At 42.9% G+C, this 22,018-nt stretch overlaps 1 protein-coding gene across 5 annotated transcripts in view; it reads left to right on the top strand.

Annotated features, from left to right (window-relative positions):
* Positions 1–22,018, top strand: part of SAMD10 (sterile alpha motif domain containing 10) — a 73,747-nt gene that overhangs the window by 32,567 nt on the left and 19,162 nt on the right. For all 5 annotated transcript variants that reach the window (XR_006103292.1, XR_006103293.1, XM_042461466.1 and 2 more), the window contains exon 2: positions 9,491–9,675. Coding sequence is in view for 3 of the 5 variants with exons in the window: in XM_042461466.1 (XP_042317400.1) it covers positions 9,491–9,675 (185 nt within the window). In the remaining 2 variants the exon portion in view is untranslated. The remainder of the gene's footprint in view (positions 1–9,490; positions 9,676–22,018) is intronic.

The following is a 22,018-nucleotide window of genomic DNA, read 5'->3' as shown; positions in this document are numbered from 1 at the left end:
AGTTGAAAGGGACCCCAAGGGCCATCCAGCCCAACCCCATTCTGCCATGCAGGAATTCACAATCAGTGACAGATGGCCATCCATCATCTGATTAAAGAGCTCCAAAGAAGGAGACTCCACCACTCTCTGAGGGAACATTCCACTCTCAAACAGCTCTTACTGTCATGAAGTTTTTACTAACTTTGAGATGGAATCTCTTTTCCTGTAGCTTGCATCCATTGTTCCAGGCCATATTTTCTGGAGAAGCAAGAAAAAAGCTTGCTCAAGCCTCACTATGACACTCCTTCAAATATTTAAACAAAGTATCATATCACCTCTTAATCTTCACTTCTCCAGGCTAAACATACCTAGCTCCCCAAGTCTCTTTTCATAGGGCATGGTTTCCAGACCCTTCACCATTTTAGTCACCCTCCTTTCTCAACATCTTTTTGAACTGTGATGCCCAGAACTGGACACAGTATTCCAGGTGAGGCCTGACCAAAGCAGAATAGACGATTATTTCCATTGATCTAGACACTATACTTCTATTGATGCAGCCTAGAATTGTATTGGCTTTCTTAGCTGCCACATTACACTGTTGACTCAAGTTCAACTTGTCATCTACTGTTGTCAAGTCAATTGTTCCCCATCCTATATCTGTGCATTTCATTTTTCCTCCCTAAGTGCAGTATCCCTGTTGAAATTCATTTCGTTAGTTTGGACCCACTACACCACATAGGGTTCACCATAAATTGAAATTGATTTGCAGGGATATAAGGCAGATTCCAAAAATATGTCATAATAGCTCCATGAATTCTATGCAGCAGCCTATAAATGCCTCAGTTTGGAAATTACATGTCACAATGTAATTTTACATGTAACAAGTTACTTTTGGCAGTGGTGTGTGTGCGTGTGCGCGCAGGTGCACACACCTTCAAATTGTCTATTGACTATGACAACCCCATGAAATTCTCAGGGTTTTCTTAGGAGTACTCAGAGGTAGTTTTACCAGTTCCTTGCTCTGAATTATAGCCTACAACACCTGGTATTTGTTGGTGGTCTCCCATCCAAATACTAACCAGGGTTGAACTTGCTTAGGTTCCAAGATCAGACAGGATCCAGTGTCTTTGGGATATTTAAACCCAATAATGTCCATCAATTGCAGTTACTCATCCAAGGAACAAATGTCAGTGAGAGCCAACATGACTATGATTGTGGAGACCAGGGTTCGAATCCCAGCTCGGCCATGGAAAGCCACTGGGTGATCTTCATCAAGTCACATTCTCTCAGCCTCTGAGGAAAACAAAGGCATAAATCATTGAAAACCCCATGATAGGGTAGCCATAAGTTGGAAACAACTTGAAGGCACACAGCAACAAAGTATATACATACACATGTGTTTTTCACATTATTTCTATGTGCAGCATACATTTCTCTGTTTTGATTTAACCATCCAAAGTCAGAGCATGAGAAATTGTGAACTGGCACCCTCTCTTCTTCAGGAGAGAAGAAATCTCCCAATTCCACCTCTCTGGCATGAACCTTTAAAATCCACTTAGAAGGTTTCAATCAAGGACTTTTCCTCCTTTGCACGGATGCCATAATCCTACTTCCCCCAAGGGCTTGATTAATCCTCTTTTTTGTTGTTTCCAATTTCCCTTCCCTTTGCTCCATCCCTTTTGTCAGGTTTATTTCTATGAAAGACTAATCATCCAGGTAGGACATACTTATTGTTTTCTAACCCTTTCCTGGCGATCCCTTTACCCCCTTTCATAGGGTGAGATTCATGCATCTGCTTCCGTCAGAGGGTCTTGCAGCTAGAAAAGCAGTGGAATTAGCACACAATAGATCAATGGCTTCTAGGAACGCTTTGATTCCCAGAACGGCAGACTTAGACATGAGCTCCTTGTTCTGTTGCTCTCTGATCTGCCTGTTTATGGCTTGTGCATGCTCCTCGTCTTTCCTTGCCTAGATCAACCTGGCTTATACAAAGCTGGCTGCTTTTTATCCAGGGAGACAGGCACATGAGTCTCTTGTAAGGGTCTTTCTTTCTTTCTTTCTTTCTTTCTTTCTTTCTTTCTTTCTTTCTTTCTACCTCTCTATCTCCCTTGCTCCCTCATGGAGACTGTAGTTTCCTTAAACAACAAAGAATTTCCTGATACTTGGCCCTAAATTCCAGGACTGAATTTTGAGAGACAACTGAAACCCACTAGGCCATCTTTCTCTCTCTCTCTCTCTCTCTCTCTCTCTTCTACCTCCTTCCCTCCCCTGCTCCCTCAATGTTGACTGTAGTTTCCTTAAATGACAATGAATCTCCTGCTACTTGGCCCTAAATTCCAGGACTGAATTTTGAGAGACAACTGAAACTCACTAGGTGATCCAGGGAAAGTCATACAGTACTCTCTCAGCATCAGGGAAAGACAGTGGCAAACCTCCAATGAAGAAACTTGCCAAGAAAACCCCATGATAGCTTCGTTTTAGGGTAGCCATAAGTCAGAAACAACTTGAAGGCACACAACGACACAACAGTCTAAAAGATCCAGGTACACTCTCCTTAGAGCAGAGGGTGGGCATAGTGCAGTCCATGGGCCACATGCAGCCCATGGACCTCACTTTTGTAGCTCTTGAAATCCCCCACAGCCCCCCAAAGCTGCCCAAACAGCATTTTGAATTGTGTCCAGAAATGAATTGGCAGCATGTGAAGCTATTGCAGTAAAAGAGTTGTATGTTTTCTGTAAATTGCCCCAGTCAACCCTCTGGCTGCAGCATTTTACTATGTGTTATTATTTTACTATGTTTTACTCTTGATTGTAACCTGCCCCGATCCTCTGGGGAGCGGTGGGCTATTATTATTATTATTATTATTATTATTATTATTATTATTATTATTATTATTGACCTAATGAAGTTTCCAGACAACTTCCAAAGGCATCCTCACTAGAGTGCCTTATTGTAGCCCAAACAGGTTGGAATCAAGGCATATGTCCATGTTAGGATAGCCAGTTCAGGGTCCTCCTTCAAGAGGCCACAGTGGTGGCAGCTGGAATGGAGAGATAGGCTCTTACCTTTGGATGGAGCCAAGGTATGAGGGAGCAGGCTTTCCTGCTCTTCTGCCTCTCAGAGAAGCCACTATATTTGACCAGGACAAGCATAGAATGATAGAGCTGGAAGCACTGGGGGGGCTGCGGACCACACCAGGTGACATCCTGCTCCTCAAACATCTGCATTTTGGCAGAAACAGGCTGCGGCATTTGCCTGTATCTCTTTAAAAGGCTGAAGGGATGGTGTGAGTGGGGTGAGGCTCAGTGGGAGCAGAAAGTAGAGGTCATAGGGGGTTTTTTAAACCAAATTTATATATATATATATATATATATATATATATATATATATATATAGAAATTCTTTAAAAACATCACATTTCACCAAATTTTCACTTAAACTGCATGAAACAATGTATACGTAAACACATTCATTTTGTGAGAATGATACTGTAATTTAAAGATATCATTTTCATTTATGATTAATTTTAATTCGTGATTTATGAGTAAATTGGCAAAACAAATTAGTATTCTGTATGGGTGTCATATGGGAGGAGGTCAATAGTGGGGGGTGACACTACGAGTTACTGCTTCATGTGACACCAGCCCTAGTGACGCCACTGGTTGGAAGAGGGCCATCCAAACCAATCCCATTCTGCCATGCAAGAAGACACAATCCAAGCACTCCTGGCAGATGGCCTTTTAGCCTCTGTTTGAAAACCTCCAAAGAAGGAGACTCCACCACACTCCAAGGCATCATAAACCACATAACTTTATCCCCCAAAGTTTTCTTTGGCTAGGGGACTGGGGAACAGCTAGATGGGACAGATGCCATAGCTGCCCCTCCTGCATCTATAACCTAAGCCAGTTGCCTTAACTTGCCTAACGTTAGAACTGGCTTTAGTAAGGAGAAGATCCAGCCCATGGATGCTCTTTCCCTCATCCGGTTGCCCTGTTGTTCATTGAGCCGGCATGAAACTCTCTACTGTTCTTGCATCGAGGTGAGTAGAGCAACAATCCAGATTTATTTGAGCAGAGGCAACCAGCCGCCCCATCCCAGTTCTGGCATAAATCTAGTAACGTGATGATGTGTTGTGAATTGTTGGTCTGCATCTGGTGTGAAAGTTGGCAGTCGAGTGGCTTTCTTCCCAGCAAATAGTGTCTGGAGCACACACAGATGTCTCTGTCCCCTGCATTTAATTCCTTTGGAGTGAATCAATACCATTGCTGGTGTTCAGGGCTTGGTTCAATTATCCGTCAAAAGAAAAGGAGGAAATGCTGGAGAGGTGGGCAAAGTGGATGGGATTCAAAATAAGATGACAATTACCTTCACTTTTGGATGACCGCACAAAGTAGAAAGTCCCATCTGATGCTGCCATCTTTCTTTGAGTGACAGATCCGTTTTTTTGTTTTGACACTGCTGAGTGAGTAGGGATGGGCAGAGTATTCTCCGTTATTTGTTTTCTGGTTGAAAAATGGGTTTCCTGCCAATTGGGAGAGTAGTGTGGGAGGAATAACAAAGTAGCGAGACATCTGGAAAGATTCTTGGTATGTGACCACGACTTGACTACAACGTTGGGTGAACCTATCGGGGGAGTGGTGTCAAGATTTATTGTGAGGAGGTATGTTATTGCCTTCCTCTGAGGCTGAGAGAATGTGACTTGTCCAAGGTCAGCCAGTGGGTTTCCATTGTCAAATGGGTATTTAAACCCTGCTGTCCCACGGTGTCTCAATCCTGAAACCACTATACCACAGTGGTTCCATTCTTATGTGCCTTGAAGTCTATTGTGACTTAAGTTGACCTTCTCCAAGCGTTTTCTTGGCAAGATTTGTTCAGAGGAGGTTTGCCTTTGCTTTCCTCTAAGGCTGAGAGAGTGTGATTTGCCCAAGGCCACCCAGTAGGTTTCCATCACTGGTTGAGGATTCCAAAGTTGTAGTCCAGCACTCAAACCACTACACCACACTGGCTCTCTTTGGCATGGTATTCTCCTGGAATTCAAACATCTCAATATGTTCTGTGGGGTTATTCTATGCCTTCTAACCAGAACCTTTGAGGGTGCACAGTAAAACCAATATGACAAATTTAAAAGAGTGTGACTCACAAAAACTACTATATATACTCATGTATAAGTGTAGAAATTTAGATCAAAAAAATTGACCCAAAAAAACCTGAGTCAACTTAGTCCATGGGCTAGTTTAAGAACTGTACTTTAACTCTTATTTTAAAAAGGAACCATCCCCTGGTGAAAGGCAGGAGCATAATCTTGCAATGACCCTCCTCTACTCTCTCATCGATCCAGCCTTTGGGGTGAGCATGAATAGTGATGCCTGCTGGAATTTTGTAAGTTCTTTAGCATTGTTTTCCTTTGCTTCATCCTTTACATCCTTTGTTACATGCCCCTATGTTTCCCTCGACTTATCCATATCATATCAAAATCCATAAATTTGGCCCCAAAAAAGAGTCTCCATAAGTTGGTGCCAACTTGAAGGCACATGACAGACAGATGTGCAGACAATTCAAATTTAGTAACAATTGTGGTAATTTCAATACAAATAAAACACATCTTGCCACCACATTCCCATTCAGCCAGTTCAGGCTGTTGTCCGTGCACTAACTAGAATTTGTTTTATTTATTTATTGGAGTTATACCCCACCTTTCTTCCGGGATGGGATCCGTGGTGACTTCTATTTAAAAGTAACTTCAAAACTGTGGCTTCCTTTTTTCTTTTTCTTTTTTAGCAGTTTTTCTTCTTTATGCTGTTCTTGCACTGGAGAGACCTTCAAAGAGAAGATTTTAAAGCAGGATCCAGGATTTTCCTACCAGAGACTAAAAATGTTACTTTGGGAGACTTCAGCTGCATCTACACTGCAGAATTAATGCAGTTTTATACTACTATAATTGCCATGGTTGCATTCAGTGCAATCCTGGGATTTGTAGTTTGGTGAGACATTTAGCCTTCTCTGTCAAACTACAAATCCCAGGATTCCATAGGATAGTGCCATAGGCTAGTGCCATGAATTTAAGGTCCTCCCTTTTTCTTAAATGTCCTACATTTTGGGCTGAGTTTCGTCCTGCAGTTGTCCTACAGTTTGGTCTGGAATTTGTTCCACATTTTGTCCCTGGTAATAGTGGACAATTATGGCAACCCAGATGACAGTTAAGCGGTATCAGTGTGGCAGCAGCTTTCATTTCCCAATATCTCCCAGTCAACACAGCCAGAGTTTTGGCGCTTTCTAAGATCTGTACCCCTACAACACCATGGCTATAAGGGAAACTGGTTTGCATCCTTACATATGTGAAGTGTGAAAACATAGTTTACTCCTTTGGAGAATGCAATCAGACATTCTACAAGAAAAGGATGTGAGGACGGCAAGGGAGGGAGGGAGGCATGTTTTTTGGTCTGGTTTCTGATTTCAAGCTACGATTTCCAGGGAGTGTGTCTGCCACAAAGTATTATTTAAATGCCTGTCGATCTTTTGATTAGATGTTTTCTAAGCAGGAAGTGGCTTGTTGTTTATCTTCCTCTAAGAATTTCAAAATAATGATCTCACAGTCTGGAATGGCTAAACCAGATGAGAACGGTAAGGCATTTCACACACTGAGACAAGTACAATAGAATTTTTAACATAAACAGATGACTGTGGCTTACATTGGGGTTTTATAGCATAAATCACGGTAAATCTCCAGAGGTGGAGTTATACATTGGTTGTGCTATGTTGCAACCTTTGTGTTGAATGGCAGCATAGCACAACTGATTGCCCGTGTGATGGGCAACTGTATGCACATTTCACGTGCATCTTATACTCTGCTTATGCATATGTGTTTGCCTTGTGTATATGTGTACCTGTATGTAACATAATGTTGCACATACAACTCTACTTCTGCAAACTTGTGCTGAATGCATATACTCTATAATAAGCAAAAAAAAAGTGCAACCACTTCTGTAGGGCAGCTTGAATGTGTGTAAACATCATCATTGTGTAATGGTTTGGCCATTTGACTAGGATACTAGGAGACCAGGCTTTGAAACCTGGCTTGGCCTTGGAAACCCACTGGGTGACCTTGGGAAAGTCACTCTCTCTCAGCCTCAGAGGATGGCAGTGACAAACCCCCTCTGAAGAAACTTTCCAAGAAAACCCTATGATAGGTTCACCTTAGGGTCGCCCTAAGTCGGAAATGACTTGAAGGCACACAACAACAACAGTTTGGAAAGTATACAGAGAAAAGGGGCAAGCAAAGTGACCAGGGGAATGCGAACACAGCAAATAAAAGAATTCAAGACGTGAGTTCACTAGAGTTCAGTGTCTCACTTCCTACAATGCTAGATATTTTGGGAATAAAGGAAAAAATGGGGGGGGGCAGAATTCTTATGTGGAGCAGCAATGCTCTAATTTCCCCCCCACACATACACACTTAGCTTCATCCCTAAATGAATTCTATTCACATCAAGAGGAAGCCCTTGTGGCGCAGTGGTTAAATGCCTGTACTGCAGCCATTCACTCGAAACCACAAGGTTGCGAGTTCAAGACCAGCAAAGGGCCCAAGCTCGACTCAGGCTTGCATCCTTCCGAGGTCGCTAAAATGAGTACCCAGACTGTTGGGGGGCAAATTAGCTTACTTGCTAATTAGCTTACTTGCTGTTCACCGCTATGATCTTTGGAATAGCGGTATATAAATAAAACAAATTATTATTATTATTATTATTATTATTATTATTATTATTAAGATTGCAGCCTTTGATGCAGGTACTGGTCAAAGCGATTGTTGTTCCCCCTGACCTTGTGATATCTAGTTCAGATGGTGCAACTGCATGCATATCTCAACCCCTGGGCCAGGATTGGGCCAGATCCTGATAGACCAGACACAGATTTGGTGGCCCTATCCTGGCATAAACATCCAGGACTGGTGGATGCTGAAAGTTGTAGTCCAATAAAGACATTTTCTAAATGCTGAATATTCCTAAATAAGCAGCTCTGCCTTATTGACTGTTCATAATCCCTCAACTAATGCTTTTAATTGCTGCGACATAACATTGCCTTGCATTGCCTGTCAATTGCTAGAGGCAACTTGGCAGCCCAAGTGAGTGAAGATCAGAAAGAAGCTTCAGTTAGCACGTCTTGGTTAACCGCAACGTTTGATGTTGTCTTTTGCCCTGGTCAGGCTACAAAGACTGTGTATCATGCAACACTTTTGTACAGTTGGGAATAAATCTCTCTATGTTCAGTAGAAACTATTCTTAGACTACATGCACAGATGATAGGATGTGAATGTTGAACCCCTTTTCACATTATTTTGTAAAACTGTACTTCAAAAAAAGTTTAATATACTCTGTATTTTCCCTCCCAGTGTGAACCTCAGAGCAGCTTGCTATACTGATATTTAACAATAAACCTGTTTAAAACAAGGAATCTAATAATAAAACAAATCAATGCCATAGTAACCATCACATAGTAATAAGCATAATGACATGGCCTGACATTCTGCTTGGTACTTGAGGTTTTTTTAAATGGCCTTATGTGTGCACAAAATTGAATTGAGTAATTTTGCAATGTCTGTACATACCTAGAAACTTTCATGACACTATAGCACAGGTGTGTCTGTTGCACAATGGTAGCGAGTGGAATGACTGCTGTTCCATGGCCTGATACACAATGGGCAGCGATGCGCATTGGAGTACTCCTCAATGCATATCAGGAACCAGCTAAGAAGAGGGAGCACAATAGGAGTGCCAGATCCACATCAGAAGTGCCTGATGAATACCTTAGCAATTCAATGATAGGGTTTTCTGGCATTTCTGCTACACAGCTTCTTGTTGTTGTTGTTGTTTGCCTTTAAGTCATTTCCAACCTATGGGTTGGCTCTCTGATCTATTCAGGCCATTTTGAACTTTGATCCTCTCCTCAGGAGTGTTAGCAACTGTTCCTAATTTTGTGTCACCTGCAAATTTGATAAGCATGCCCCCTGTTCTTTCATCCAAGTAGTTGATAAAGATGTTATATAACACTGGGTCCAGAACACAAGCCTGTGGCATGTCACTGGTCACTTCTCTCTAGGATGAAGAGGAGCCATTGCTGAGCACCCTTTGGGTTTGGCCAATCAACCAATTACAAATCCATTTAACAGTTGCATTGTCTAGCCCACATTTTACTAGTTTGTTTGCAAGAATACCATGGGGACCAAAAGCCTTATTGAAATCAAGATTTATGATATCCACAGTGTAACCTTCATCTACCAAACTGGTAATTTTATATATATATATTTTTAAAAAAGGCCAGATCAAATTAGTCTGGCAGATTTAGTCCTGACTAAAGTGATTAAATCAATTTGGTTTACTGACACACTGATTCACTGTTCAACAATCCATTTAGTTAACCAACAAGATTCCAATCAAAATGTATCCTTAAAGAAAAATTGCTGATGTTCCTTAATGTTTCCGTTTGGCACTGAATGGAGTCCCTCTCTACCCAACAGCTGCTGCTGCTCACTTCAGCTTCTGCCAGAACCTTTTGGAACACACGGTGTCGGCTGAGAACCTCAATTACCGCCTGCAGAGGAATTCGGGCAGCAGCCTGACCTGGCATGATGGACGGAGTCAGAGGTCAGCTGGAGGAAGGACTGTCAAACTCCTTCAGCAGCCAGGAACTGAGGGCTCCCAGGTGAGATGATGGAACGTGGTTGTGGAAATATGTGAATTAGGGACAAATCAGGGAGCCTGAGATCAAGAGGTACAATTAGGCCACCCCAAAACATAGCTGTTGAAACGTCTTCTTTGTTTCAAGCTGTGGTCAGGATCCTGTTAGTGGGGTATGCAGCATACAACTGTGTATTTCCCCCCCCAGGTTATGCAGTTTCCTTGTTGTTGTGCAGTCCTCCTTCTGCACCAACCAAAGCCCAACCAGTACATGCCTATATGGTTTGAGTCCATGTTACCAACAGGATTGCCTCCTTCCACATAATACACCCTGTACACTTAGGTCCTCTAGCGGACATTTATTTCTGTCAGCCAGAACTGGGTTGGTGACTGTCAGCCAGAGGACTTTTTCTGCAGCCACCCCAAGACTTTGGAATGACCTGCTGGAAGAGATTTAACTGCTCAATACACTGTCTGAATTTAAAACAGCACTAAAGACTAATCTCTTCCAGTAGCCCTATCCAGATGATTTTTAAAACTGTAAATTTTAAATGATGAATTTTAAACATAGATTGTTTTTGTATGTATGTGTCTTGTTTGTTCTTTTAATTGATGTATGGTTTAACTAATGTTGTGATCTTAACTGATGCACATTTGTTGGTCTGTTGTTGTTCCATGCCTCAATCCATGGGGAGAGGGAGAGTTGTTGTGGTGCAGTGGTTAAATGCCTGTACTGCAGCCATTCACTCAAGACCACAAGGTTGCGAGTTCAAGACCAGCAAAAGGGCCCAAGCTCGACTCAGGCTTGCATCCTTCCGAGGAGGGAGCTAAAATGAGTACCCAGACTGTTGGGGGCAAATTAGCTTACTTGTTAATTAGCTTACTTGCTGTCCACCGCTATGATCTTTGGAATTGTGGTATATAAATAAAACATAATTATTATATTATTATTGTTGTTGTTGTTGTTTCACTGTGATAGCCTTCCCCTACAGCCATTTTGTGGCTGGTAGAGAGCAGGATGTGTCAGAGAGGTGCCTGAGATCTCTGGAGGAACCTGGTAGATCTCAGCAGATGGTCTCATCATTGTGTATCTGAATATGACGAGTGGTGCAATTGTGTGGAGGCCAATGGCCAATTCACCCTCACTCACCCCCAGGAGCACACGCATACACAGACACATACACAAACATAGAGAGAGCACATTCTCTCAAAATAGTGACAGAAAGTGATGTTGTGTCACTCCCTGCCAACATTTTGGGAGGGAATAGGGAAGAAAATTGAGGTATGCAGGGATTACAAGGTTCTGGACTGCTTGTGGGGGTGAGGTGGGAATATTTTCAAATGTTTGGGGGCACTTTCTCCATGGTTTGGGGGGACAGAAATTGCCCCAAAATTGCCTTGATTTTTAAAAAAATTGTAATGAGGGGCTTTGATGGAGTGGTAGGGGGCTTTATGGGTGAAAAAAAGGAGAATCCAGGGCTTCACATTGTCCACAGGCCACATTATGCTCACTCCAACTGTAGCTAGTTGCAGCAATTACAGCTGGTCTTTAACATTTGTGGGGGCTAGTGTGCAGGAACCATGCAAAGTGGAAAAAATGTGACTATAGCCCACTCATTTTTTTTTAGAGAAAACACTTTTCTAGGCATTTCTAAGTCCTCTACTGCACATCTGGTGCAAGTTGACTATAGAATTATACTAGAAGACTAAGAGATGCCTAGAAAGAAACTGGAGTGTGTCCAAAGGAGGGCAACTAAAATGGTGAAGGGTCTGGAAACCATGCCCTATGATGAACACCTTAGGGAGCTGGGTATGTTTAGCCTGGAGAAAAGAAGGTTAAGAGGTGATATGATAGCCCTGTTTAAATATTTGAAGGGATGTCATATTGAGGAGGGAGCAAGCTTGTTTTCTGCTGCTCCAGAGACTAGGACCCGGAGCAATGGATGCAAGCTGCAGGAAAAGAGATTCCACCTCAGCATTAAGAGGAACTTCATGACAGTAAGGGCTGTTCGACAGTGGAACACACTTCCTCGGAGTGTAGTGGAGTCTCCCTCCTTGGAGGTCTTCAAACAGAGCCTGGATGGCCATCTGTCGGGGATGCTTTGATCTGGATTTCCTGCATGGCAGGGGGTTGGACTGGACGGCCCTTGCAGTCTCTTCCAATTCTATGATTCTAAGAATATATTTTTTCATGTATATGGCAGCAGTGGAGGTCATGGTGGCAAATACAATAATCTATGAATAATCCAGTCTGCAAATGCTTAACCTGCAAATGTGGAAGGATGACTGTACATCATCCACTGGGACATCAAGAGAACCCCTGTGAATCTTGGCAGATGATGCCATCAGTTTGCGTCTGGCTCTGGAGACATAACCAGGTGTTTCTCTGTTTCCCCTTCCCTCCTTTCCACTATTCACTAAATGGCCAGGGAGAGCTATCACAGTGAAACAATGAGTCCTGGGGTAGTGAAAAGGGAGCTGTAGCATGTTTCAGCTGCAAAGATTTTACCCTGTGGCCAATAATGTAGGAGTTTGCTTTGGGTCAGGATGAAACTGTAAGAATACCAGTACCTACAGAAAGGCCAGCTCATTTGTACTTCATGCTCAAAAAACATTTTTCATATCTCAGTTCTGTTTATAGGAGAGGCACTGAGGACGAGTTGCATGGTGTGTGTGTGGGGGGGACGGACTTTAAAAGAGTGTACTGGATGCTTTCAGTCTGGAAGGAAAAGGCAGGAGGGAAAAAAAGCTGCCTTTACAGGCTAAAAAATTGCCTCCAGGTGCCAGGCTGCATCTGCTCTGTTTTTGGGTTCCATTTTAAGCAATGTATGCCAGTTTGGGCAGTCGGGGGGTAGACTGGAAGGAGATAGAGCAGCAAATTCAGAGAGTTGCCAATTGGGGGGGGGGGCACAAAAACAAGAGATTAAATGCCGAGAGTAATACACAGTTTGCTTCTGTCTGGAGGAAATTGCTAGTTGCGCTGGGTAACTATTACGCAGGAGCAAGAAGGGTTATTTGGATAATGGTAGCTCTTAGGTTTGGTGTCTTTCCAGAAATGATGCTCTCACTCTTGGACACAGATTTCCTGGGCAAATTCTATTTTCCCCCATGGAATTAGGATGTATGCAAGCTATCACCCTGCACACACACAAACATTTTACACTGACCTTTGGGTTTTTTCATTTTCTTAGAGATGCTCAGTTCAGAATTTTTTAAAAAAATTCACAGCTGGTCCCAAGTTGAAAAAAAGAGAAGGGAGAAAAGCTGCAGAAAAGGATGGGTGGAAAGATCTAGGATCCCCTCCTGGGGCAGTGGGGGGGGGGGGGGATAAAAAGTCTGGGACATGATATTCATCGGTGGGAATCATGAGGCTTTCCAGAAGGTGTCAGGCTAAATCTCCCATCAATACTAACCAGCATAAACAAGGTGAGGAATGCTAGGAGTTACAATTCAGCAAGGATGGATGATGGCATCATGATTTGGCATCCAACTATAGGGACATAGCCAGATACTTCTCCACAGCCACCCTCTCTCCATTAGCTACAAAATGACCATTTCTAGAGGCTCCCCACAAGAGACTGGTGACTGGTTTTGAGAAGGTTGGGGGTTACTATACAATAGAGGTTAAGCCATAAAAAATGACATACATCATCTGTGTGTGTGTGTGTGTGTTGTGTGTCATCAAGTCGTTTTTTTATTTATGGCAAGCCTGAGGCCTATCATGGGGGTTTCTTGGCAAGAGTTGTTCAGAGGAGGTTTGCTATTGCCTTCCCCTGAGGCTGGGAGCATGGGACTTGCCCAAGGTCACTCAGTGGGTTTCCTGACCAAGCTGGGAATCGAACCCTGGACTCAAGAGTCATAGTCCAACACTCAGACCACTGTGCCAGACTGGGCTCTGTATGCCAGCAATGTCTGCAAGTCAGCATGGTATAGTGGTTTAATCATTGGACTATAGCTATGGAGACCTGGGTTCAAATCCCCATTCAGACATGGAAGCCCACTGGGTGATCTTAGGCAAATCAAGCCTCAGAGGAAGGCAAAGACAAACCCCTCTGAAAAAAATCTTATTCAGATAACCCCTTAATAGGGTTGCCATAAGTCGGAAACAACCTGAAGGCACATTACAGCAAATGCCAGAGGTGATGCTGAGCACTTAGACTGGGAGCCTTAGCTACAGACTCATCTCAGATCCAAGATTTCTGTCCTACATTTCATCCCCAGAATGAGATTGAGGGCAACTGCCAATAAAATTAATAAAGCAAGTACAGGTTAAAAAAGGAAAGGCACGGGTTTATTCAAACAGAACTTGAGAAAATTACTTTTTAGAATTAGAATTCCCAGAATCCTGGCAGGATTCTGGGAGTCATAGTTGAACCTTTTCCAAGCCCTAATGAAAACATCAGCTAACTTGAAAAGCATTTCGAAACCATTCAATTATATGTATATATTTGAAAAGCAAAGCCTTCTTAAACAGCAACTCTCCTTAAGTGCCAAAGGCTTTCTCATCTTCCACAATGCTGTTCAGAACAAATAAAGTGTTGTTGTTTGAACTTCTCTTTATTGGTTGGAGGACTTTAGGAATAATGGTGACTTAAAAAGATGAACAAATCTAATATTGACCCTTTTCCTCACGTTTCCCTTGCCCGAGTGGTGGGGAGATCAGAGACTCTTTTGTAAAAAGAAGTTCTTTTGAAGCAGAAAAGCTCTGGCTTCCTATATCAATAATTCCCTTCACTTTGTTAATAATACTCAACTAAAAATGTACAGGTGAAAAAAGGGAGGCAATACTAGTCTCAAAACAGTCTCAGCTGAATAGAATTACAAGTACATGGTGATACTTTCTTACCTCCCATTCTGATCTCCCTGGCATACTGGGCTTGTCTGGACGATCAAAATAATCCTGATACAAAGTGAGTAGAACCTTACACCCCACTTAGTTTTTACTGCCCAAGCCCCCACAAAAACTGGGATATTTCATCCTGCCCCCCCCCCCCACTGTATCCTGAAGGATTCACTTCGTCTGCTATGTGAATAAGGATGGAATCAGGATATATCTGTGCATGTGTTGACTGTGTTTTGAATACAACCGCATCATAGACTCCATATTTATTCATAGTGCTGATACATGTGGGCAGTAGAATTCACAGAGGTGTGCATAGGTGTGGTTCCCATAAAAAATAGTGTGAACAACAAATTGGGAATGCATGATTGAGATTATTCTCATAGTCACGTTGCAAAGCAAAATGTGTAGATAGTGACCCCTCTGCTAGTACCAGGTATTTTTTTTCTGGAGTATTAACCAGAAGTGGGCAAATTGTGGTCCATTGGCTGCTTGTGCCTCTAAGGCCATTTCTATGACTTTCAGTCCCCTTTTGGCCCCATCCTGTGCCTCAAAAACCCTGGCCAGAATCCAGTTGCCTTCAAGTTGCCTTTTGACTTATGGCGACCTCATGAATTTCATACGGTTTTCTTAGGCAAGGAATCCTCAGAGGTGGTTTTGCCAGTCCCTTCCTCTGTCTAACATATAGCTTACAACACCTAGTATCCGTTGGTGGTCTCCAATCTGACCCTGCCTAGCATCCAAGATCAGATGGGATCTGATTCCTTTAGGGTATTTTGCTCAACAAAAACCTAGTGACTCACCTTCTGTCTGAAAACAGAAGTTGATTTTAGCATTCAAAATTTCAGCAATCCAGTGTTCCATCCTATACACCTACTCACCCAAGAAAAGTGAAATGAGTTGCTATATGTCTTGTACATGTGTAAATGTGTAATAGCACATTTGGTTTAAGGTTGGAGCAATGAACTTGTGAATGTGGCACCACTGTGCATGCATATGTACATTGCACTTGGATGCACAGTGTGCCTTCTGCATGGGTGCATGAGCACATTTGGTTGTGCATTCAGTTGCAGATTTGACATCTTGGTTTGGTGGTGCAACACTGCCATTCAACAGTTGCATAGCCCAGTTGATGCATAACTCCACATGTGGAGATTTACACTGCAGAGCAGTAATCTAGGATTTCAGCCATCATTATTTTTATGCTTTATTTATTTATTTGTGCATGCTCCTGCAGTCTTCCAGGACCAGCATTTTGTAATAATCCTCCCACACACACACGAAAACATTTAAAAATAATATATTGTATTGTATGTATTGGGTATGATTGCTTTTGCAAAGGATGGCTAGGGATGTAATTCTAACCTTTCTGCAACCTCACACCATTGGCAGGTTCCCAGTTCCTGCATCCTTAAGCATGTGCCAGTCATGATTGATTGAAGCTTTTTGGAAAATGTCTATGCATAATTGGATTGATCTCTGCAAGCCAAGGGCAGCAAATTGGCCCCAGTGACCCACTATCGGTTATCTCACCTCTCTTGAGACTAGTCATTAAGCAATGCAACAACCACAGTAGGGCTTCACAGTCCTGTTGCACTAATTGCAACTGTTCCTTCATTAGGAATGCTTAATTAGCCAGTGTTCACACTGTAGGAACGCAATGGCAAAGCTCCTCTGAATAAATCCTGCCATGTTTTCTAAAGAGCCTGTGTGGCTTGAATTTGGGTTGCAGGAGATCAGGGTTTGAATCTCCACTTGGGCAAGTAAACCTTGGTTTGATCTTGGGCAAGTTACACTCTCTCAGCCACACAGAAAGGCAAGGACACACCCTTTGGGAAAAAATCTTGCCAAGATTATGGCAAGTCACTCTCTGTCAGATGAGAAAGGTGAGGACAAACCCTTTTGAAAATATCTTGTCAAGAAAGCCCCATAGTAGATTCAGCTTAGAGTTGCCATATGTCATCCACCCTCCCTGGCTTTCAGCAATATCTTTCCTCCTGCTTTTGTCCCTCAAGGACCACAGTTAAAAGGGAACTTGTCACTTCATCACCATACCCATATGTTTTGTATTTCTATGGCTATTTGTACAGTCTGATTATAAAGATCCTTCTTGGGCAATAGTCTACTCCATGCACCAGAGGAAGGAGACCAAGTCTATGAAAGCTCATGCTACAATGTCTTTCATTCAGTTAGTTAGTCTCAAAAGTACTACGAGATCCCTTTACATACTGTTTATTACAGATACAATACTGCAACCTGACACGATAGTCTGTGTTCTCAGTCTTTTTTCACCATCCTCCCAATGCTGATGCTGGTAAAATGCTTCCAACTGTACAGAACAAGAGGAGGAAGAGCAGGGAGAGGGCAAGATCTAAAAAGATTTTTAAAAAGGATCTTCTTAGAATCATAGAGTTGGAAGAGACCACAAGGGACATCCAGTCCAACCCCAAAAGCATCCTCCACAGATGACCATCCAGTCTCTGTTTAAAGAGCTCCAAGGAAGGAGACTCCACTACACTCCGAGGGAGTTTGTTCCACTGTCAAACAGCCTTTACTGTCAGGAAGTTCCTCCTAATGTTGAGGTGGAATCTCTTTTCCTGAAGCTTGCATCCATTGTTCCGGGTCCTAATCTCTGGAGCAGCAGAAAACAAGTTTGCTCCATCCTCAGTGTGACACCCTTTCTAATACTTAAACAGGGCTATAATATTATCTCTTAACCACCTCTTCTCCAGGCTAAACATACCAAGCTCCCTAAGTCTCTCTTCATAAAACATGGTTTCCAGACCCTTCACCATTTTGGTGGCCCTCCTTTGGACACGCTTCAGCTTCTCAACATCTTTTTTAAATTGTGCTCAGAACTGGACACAATATTCCAGGTGAGGCCTGACCAAGTAGAACAGAGTGGCACTATTACTTCCCTTGATCTAGACACTATTCTTATTGATGCAGCCTAAAATCGCATTGGCTTTTTTAGCTGCTGCATCACACTGTTGACTCATGTTCAACCTGTGGTCTACTAGGACTCCTAGATCCCTTTTACATGTAGTCTCCTTAAGCCAGGTGTCGCCCATCCTATATCTATACATTTCATTTTACCGTCCCAAGTGCAATACCTTACATTTCTACATGTTGACATTAATTTTGTTAGCTTTGGCCCAGCTTTCTGTTCTATTCTTTATCAGAGGCTTTGTTAACTGAGGTAGACATGCATTTTTCAAATATTCCTTCCATCCCTACTTCTTGCAGCCAGACCCAAAGACTAGCTGCACTTGAGATTATGTCAGCATTCAGCCAAAGGGACATGTTTGTGAATCCTTTTTTTTTATTTCCTATTTCTTTTTCTACATCCTTTGTGGATGCCAAAATCTGTGGATGCTTAAGTCCCATTAAATACAGTGGCATAGTGAAATGGCATCCCTTATACAAAAAGACAAAAACATGCTTTGCTTTTGTAGAGAGAGAGTGTGTGTATAATATTTTCAGGTCATGGATGGTTGAATCCAGGGATATAGAGTGCCAACTGTACTTGTTATTAATGAAGCTATACCCTCAGTATCTGAGTTTTCTCTCCATGTCCCCTTTGAACCTGGGACTTTATCACACAACCTCTATTCTTTCCACAGTCACATTAATAAAGGGATGTGCATACATACCAGTTTGGGAGAACTCCTTTCTGCCTGTCCTTCTATTAGCATGGCTAGACTGTTGCTGATCCCACACGCTTTCCCCCGTCCTTAACACCACCTCCCAGCCCTATGGTCTACCCAGCATGCCTTCTGGATATGTGTGTTTTAACACAATTCTGGAGTTGTGCTAATATAATTTAACAAAAAAATAAATAATAATAAGAAGAAAAGATTATAAAAGAAAGTTAAACAAAAAAGAGAGGGACTGTTCTGGAATAGCAAAGGAGTGGGGAGGGAAGAAGACACCAACACCCTGTGACAGCAAAGTCCAGAAACTGGAAAAATATAAACACGCCATACATTAATATGTAATGTTGTGGATGGAATATTTGTCAATTTTTAATAAGTTTGTCTATGTTTTATGTGTGTGTAAATGTTCATTTTTATAGATGTGTATATGTGTATAGGGTTTACTAATTTTTTTTAATGGCAAAACCCATGCCAAAAAAACAGCCAGTATGGCCCACTGAGCTCCAGTGTATGCGCACCCCTGCTTTAATACTAACACATTTCTCATAGCAGGGCCTTCTCTTGACACCAAGAAACTCTGGCACCGTCTCTCCCAGACTTGTCTTTTCTTAACAGAGTTTGTAACAAAGGAGCATACATTCCCACCAGAACAGCCACTGCTCTCATTAATATTGAAGAGCTCCTGCCATCATGTTAATTACTCTAAATCTGGACACAAGGGATCCAGACCACTGGTATTCTTCAGGGACCCAGATTTTCCAGGTTACCCAAGCTAATTGGGTTGATTTATGCATGGCGCCTCATTGTTCAGGCATGTCCCAACAAGGTTTGTTACAGGACTCTTAAGATTTCTAATTCGAGTTATTTCTTGAAAGAGAAATAAGTAGGAGAAATCAGGTTTGGTCTAACAAGAAAAACAAAAGGACCATTCTGTCTAACTATGCAATTCCAAAGTGAGTTCTGCACTTGTGTAATGAATACCATCTTTCATATACAAAGACGCACAGGGTTTCTTTGAATGCTGAAGTATTGAAATAACAAACATAGAAGCATATTTTGGATGCTTCTGTCTTACAGGTGTGCTTTGGGAATGGCAATGATGGGTAGCTAGGGAAGGTACAGGAAAAGGCTGCACATGACCTGCATGTTGCTATGGAAAGGACCACCATCTGTCACTCAAGGTTGGATTTACTATCCAAGACTTTCCACTTAAGTCAGTAGGAGACATACAAAGAATATTCCCCATATTTATTTCTTGCTTGTAAAGGGGGTTTTCCAAACACTTGGGAGAACTGGTCAGCAAAAATAAAACAGTGGTGAAAATTTGGTGTGGTTTTTGCCTGATGTTCACAATTCCAAAAATGTTTCAAGAAATTATTCTGTGCAAAAACATGGCTGTTTGTGAAAGCAACAATTTCCAGACAGCCACATGGGAGGGGGAGGGTTGTACAAGATTTTTTTTTGCTGTTGTACAAAACCCAGTATTGTGCAACAAGACCCATGTGACTATCTGGAAGCGGTGTTTTTCGTGCAAAAAAACCCTGTTTACAAAATAGGACAACCCTGTAATGGGGACCCTGTCATGGGGTTTTCTCAGCCAGATGTGTTCATAAGAGGTTTGCCTTCCTCTGAGGCTGAAAGAGTGTGACTTGCCAAACCCCGATCCAGTAGGTTTCCATTGCTCAGTGATGAAGAGGATTTCCTCATTTAAGCTGATTGTGTTTGACCGGGGCCTAGTGAAGGTCCTGCTCAATTTGCACCTATTCCCCTAGTTCCTGTGAATGGCTAGTGAGAGCTGTCTTTCATGCACACACTGTGTGATCTATAAGCAACCAAAGGCAAAGACACCATGCGATCCCTAGTAAAAACAACAAATTGGAGATGGGCAAATTTGAATGTTTGATTGTATGATTCTATGAATCAGAACTCTGGTCTCTTGGAGCTCTAGTCAAACATTCAAATTTGCCCATCTCCAATTTGTTGTTTTTTACTAGGGATGCATGGTGTCTTGCCTTTGGTTTGCTTATAGATCACACAGTGTGTGCATGAAAGACAGCTCTCACTAGCCATTCACAGGAACTAGGGAATAGGTGCAAATTGAGCAGACCTTCAACTAGGTCCCTGTCAAAACACAATCAGCTTAAATGAGGAAATCCTCTTCTGCATGCATGCACAATCTTGGGATCTACTTACGTGTCTTGCCTTTCTGAAGAAAAAGAAGCAAGAAGAAAGATGAGTGATTCTTATCTAGTTCCTTCCTAGCTGCCTTTCCAAGTCTTCTTAGTCTTCTTACCGCTGCTACTTTTCTACCATTAATGTTGAAGCTGCCTAGCTTTGCCCCCCTAAATGATGGGATTCTAGAGCTATAGACCCCCACTCCCAAAAAGAAAAATTTCCAACTCTGTTTCCCCACTATAGGCAGATTCCTTACCTGGATGTGCAGATTCCAGGGATGAAAAATAGGTCCTTCTTTTTGCCAAATAGGGGTGGTTTGTGGCTTCCTTGGCAGTAGGGAAGAGAATGCACTCTTCCCAGCTATCCATGGTGCTGGGCCCTCTTTCCCAGAGATGGTTTGTCACCTTGGATAGCTCTCAAGACCTTCCACAGATTCACCACTCCCTGATAATGGAACCCATGCTGCAAAAGTCATATATGCATTTAATATAATAATAAATAAAATCTTTATTTGTATCCCGCCCTTCCAAACGATCAGGGCGGCTTACATGATGCGCAAGTGCAAGCAGATACAAAGGTTAAAACATATACACAACAAACAATAATCTAAAAAACAACAATAAAAGCCCCTTAGCCCAACCTCATGGCCACGGAAGAGGAGGGAGGCCCACAGGATATTTAATCGGGGAATGCCTGCTTGAATAGGAAGGTTTTGAGGTCCTTCCTAAATTGGGCCAGTGGTGTAGATGAGCGGAGCTCCGTGGGCAGCGTGTTCCAAAGGGCTGGGGCAGCTGTGGAAAAGGCCCTTCTCGAAGTGGAAGCTAACCTGGCCCCGGCACCTTCAGTAATTGCTGCCCAGATGTTCTGAGGGTGCGAGGCAGATGTACGGGGAGAGGCGGTCCTTTAGTATCCTGGGCCCAAGCCATTTAGGGCTTTATAGGTAATAACCAACACCTTATATTGAGCTCGGAAGCGGATGGGCAGCCAATGAAGATCTTTTAGCACAGGTGTTATGTGGCTGTCCTGGATACGCCAGTGACCAGCCGGGCTGCCATATTCTGTACCATTTGCAGCTTCCGAGTTTGGTATAAGGGTTGCCCCATGTAGAGTACGTTGCAGAATCCGTCTCGAAGTTACCAGAGCATGTACAACAGTTTCTAGGTCCCTCTGGGCCAGGTTGGGCGCAGCTGGCGAATCAGCCGAAGCTGATAACAGGTGCTCTTGACCGTCGCATTCACCTGAGCAGTCAGGTGAAGCGACGAGTCAGAAACACCCCCAGACTGCGCACGGAGTCCTCACAGGGAGCGTGACCCCGTTCAGGACAGGTGGAACCACCGCCATTCCTGGACCAGGGAACCTATCACTAGTACCTCCGTTTTCTCTGGATTTAGTTTGAGTCGGTTTTTCCTCATCCCGCCCATTACTGACTCCAGACAGGCCACAAGAGGAGAGACGCCATCCCCAGTCACTGCATCAGTCGGAGACATAGAGAAAATGATTTGGGTGTCATCAGCGTACTGATAACCCCGCGCCCCATGTCTCCGGATGATCTCTCCCAGCGGTTTATGTAAATGTTAAATAGCATGGGAGACAGAAGCTCCTTGAGGGACCCCGGTTTTAAGGGCCCGCTCGCTGGAGCACACGTCTCCCAGCTGCACCATCTGGGACCTCCCAGAGAGGTAGGGCGGAACCACTGG

The sequence above is a fragment of the Sceloporus undulatus genome, chromosome 4 (assembly GCF_019175285.1).
Source record: "Sceloporus undulatus isolate JIND9_A2432 ecotype Alabama chromosome 4, SceUnd_v1.1, whole genome shotgun sequence".
NCBI classification, from domain to species: Eukaryota; Metazoa; Chordata; class Lepidosauria; order Squamata; family Phrynosomatidae; genus Sceloporus; species Sceloporus undulatus.
The sequence above is the reverse complement of the archived record's forward strand: the minus strand, read 5'-3'. Positions and strand labels throughout refer to the sequence as shown.